We start from the raw sequence: 3,282 nt of genomic DNA, 5'->3' as shown, positions 1-3,282 counted from the left end.
GCTTCTAGTCAGATACTCCAAAAACAGCACAAATAGAAGGGGAGACATTGGATCACCTTGTCGCAGCCCCTTTTTACCCTTAAAACTACATTGAACTCTACCATTCATAAGTAAAGAGTAAGAAGTATTTCTCACACAGACCATTATCCAACCAATAAATTTTATAGGGAAACAAAAGGCCCTCAAAAGATCTTCAAGAAACTGCCAATCAACCGTGTCATATGCTTTACTAAGATCTATTTTAATGGCACATCTAGGAGAAGTTGAAGCCCTCCCATAGTTCTTGATTAGGTCCTGGAATATCATGATGTTATGAGCAATTGACCTACCCCTAACAAAAGCACCCTGGTTCGGATGAATGAGGACAGGAAGGACTAAAGCCATGCGAGAACATAACAACTTAGCCATACATTTGTACAAAGTGGAGCAGCAAGCAATAGGTCTGTATTCAATAGCCCCAGATGGATTAGAGACTTTAGGAACCAAGGAAAGAGTGGTCTCATGAAGTTCAGAAGGAAATTGTCCTGTGGCAAAACTCTGAACTATCGCTGAACAGACTTCTTTCCCAATATCCTGCCATAGCTCTTTGAAAAAACCAGAGCCGAATCCATCTGGTCCTGGAGACTTAGTGATGTGAATTCCAAAAAATGCAGCCTTGATTTCCTTACTAGAAAAGGGTTTTAAGAGAAGCAATTTCTAATCTATGGAGAGATTGGAACCCATCTCAATACATTGCAAATCTATTCTGCCAGTAGCCGAACTTGGATTGCCTAAGTAGCTTTTAAAATGGTCAACAAAGTGAGCCACTACCTCCTGAAAATCATCAATCAAATTTCCTTGCTCAGTAATATAAGTAGCAATACTGTTATCTGCTCTTCGTTTTTTCAAACAGGCATGGAAATAAGAAGTGTTCATATCCCCCTTTCTAATCCAAGTAAGTTTACTACGCTGAGCAAGGAGGCTATGATACATATGCTCTTGTATAGTGAACTCAGCAGCAGTCACCTTAACCGCCTCTTGCAATCTGTGATCTTGGGGATAAAATTAAGCTTGAAGTTGAGCTTCCTGATAAGCCTCCTTAGCCGAATAGTAGTTCAGACCTATATCTCCAATAGCATCTCTATTGAATTTATTTAGCCTATGCTTCAGCCTCATAGTCTTTAAGTATATTGCTCTCAACCCAATAGTCTTAATAGGGGTCCTCGAACTACTCATAACTACTTCTTTGAAATCCGGATGGGCAGTCCAAAAATTATAAAATCTAAACAGCTTGATTCCCATCTTCTCCATAGGCATGTTAGTGACAACACAAGAGCAATGATCTGAGACTACCTCCCATCTAAATACAACCAATGAATGAGGAAATAGATCAAGCCACTCCTCATTCATGAAAACATGGTCAATCTTAGAGTAAATCCTAGCTGAACCTTCTTGGTTGTTTGTCCAAGTAAAATAGGAACCAATGCTTTTAAGAGCCTCAACTTGAGTATCAGCTAGCCAACGAAGAGGATCTTCCAACTCTAAACCAGAAACTGGTTTTCCTCCTGATCTGTCTAAACTAGAGAAAGGGGCATTGAAGTCCCCTAACACAATCCAAGCTCTAACAGAAAGAGAAATCCTGTTAAGACCTTGCCATAAACTCCTCCTTCCCTCCATCATATTATACCCATAGACAAAAGTAACATAGAAAATTTCCCTCTGACCAGCCATTTTGACCATACAATGAACAAACTGATGTGATTCTTCCAAAATAGTCATTCTCACAAAGATTCTCCTCCACACTATCAAAAGTCTACCCTCAATAGTCGGACTAGAGTAAAACTCCCAATTAGGAAGTTTATGCTCCATGAACTCAACAATTTTATTCCCCCTCATTTTAGTTTCTAACAAACCTCCAACTCCAATTTTATTCCTACTACATATATCTAAGACTGAAATATGTTTATTAGAACTATTCAACCCTCTCAAGTTCCAACTCAGAATATTACAATTATCCATTGGAAGAACTAGGTCCAATATTACCTTCTTTGCCAACCTTCTTCTGTTCTTGAAGCACTAAAAACTTATTTGACTGTTTTTGAACTTGACCAGGAGGAGGAGTACTACTACCAGTTGTTAGTCCCTGCCTAGCCTGTGTTGCCACATGTCTTGGTGTTTGCCATTGCTCACCCTTATTTGTTTCCTTCAAATGATCAGACTTAGCCAAAACTAGAAGCTGTAACTCCTTAGAATTCTGAATCGAACTATCCTCTGCAGTAGTAGCTCTAGATAAAACTTCAGGTGTCTCTTCATTAAGCTCCTTAGAATCTTTATTCTTCTCTTCTGTTGCCTCTGTTTTAGCCACAACTTCTTTTTTCACCCACTGGGTTTTGTGCTCCTTACGACAGTCCACCATAGATTGCCCAAACCCAGAGCACACCTTACATTTAGTAGGTAACCATTCATATTCTACTCCCTGTTCCATAATCTGGCCATACTCATTGATAAACTGAAGACTTCTAGGAGGATTATTATTTATCTCCATTTCCACAAGAACCCGAGCAAATTGAATTCTTGAACGCTCCCTAGTAAACTTGTCTACCATAAGCAGTTTGCCAATAGTGCTCACCAGTGCACTGATACACTTACTACCCCAATACTGAAGCCCAAGGTCATGTAAACGAATCCATAATGGAACTGAGCGAATTAATCAGATTGCACTGAGATCTGCTGTCCATGGCCTAATAATAACAAGTTTTCTGTCGAATTGAAGCACACCATTCTCCAATACATGATCTCTCGTAGCTTCATCGTTAAATTTGACCATAGTTAGCCCCATCGTCATTCTAGCGATTTGAGCAATCCCTAGATGGCCCCAAACTCTTTTGATGAACCCTTCAAAAACAGCCATTGGAGGGTTAGCACCAAGCACCATGAAAATCACTGCCGAACTCCAATTCGCAGATTGAACTTTAACCTCTTCAATATCTACCTTAGCAAACTTCTGCCCATCTCTAAACAATGGTTCAGTAAATTCTAGTTTCTTGTCAGAAATGGAGAACTTACTCGCCGTGAACTGCTGCCATTGATGATGGGTCGAAGTCTGAAAATCCCCTTCATCTGCCTTATCCGCCCAAGATGCACCAGTCAGACCTGTACCAATTCCATCTCCCTTAGCATCAGACCCTTGGGTGTTAATATTCAGTCGATCAGCTTCACATGCGAGATTCAAACCCCCAGACCCAGTTGCATCTAGAGTAATCAGACCATCATTCGCCTGGCCTACATTTTCCAATCCCTCAG

General features: G+C 40.3%; 1 protein-coding gene across 1 annotated transcript; it reads right to left on the bottom strand.

Annotated features, from left to right (window-relative positions):
* Positions 1 to 1,044: 1,044 nt before the first annotated feature.
* On the bottom strand, positions 1,045 to 2,584 carry LOC133796101 (uncharacterized). The gene is made up of 2 exons (XM_062233583.1): positions 2,023 to 2,584; positions 1,045 to 1,931 (listed from the first exon to the last, which is right to left on the bottom strand). The coding sequence occupies exons 1-2, from the start codon at positions 2,582 to 2,584 to the stop codon at positions 1,045 to 1,047; spliced, it is 1,449 nt and encodes a 482-aa protein (XP_062089567.1).
* Positions 2,585 to 3,282: the final 698 nt, after the last annotated feature.

Source organism: Humulus lupulus, chromosome 8, assembly GCF_963169125.1.
Source record: "Humulus lupulus chromosome 8, drHumLupu1.1, whole genome shotgun sequence".
NCBI lineage: Eukaryota > Viridiplantae > Streptophyta > Magnoliopsida > Rosales > Cannabaceae > Humulus > Humulus lupulus.
This window is presented reverse-complemented; position numbering and strand designations above follow the sequence as displayed.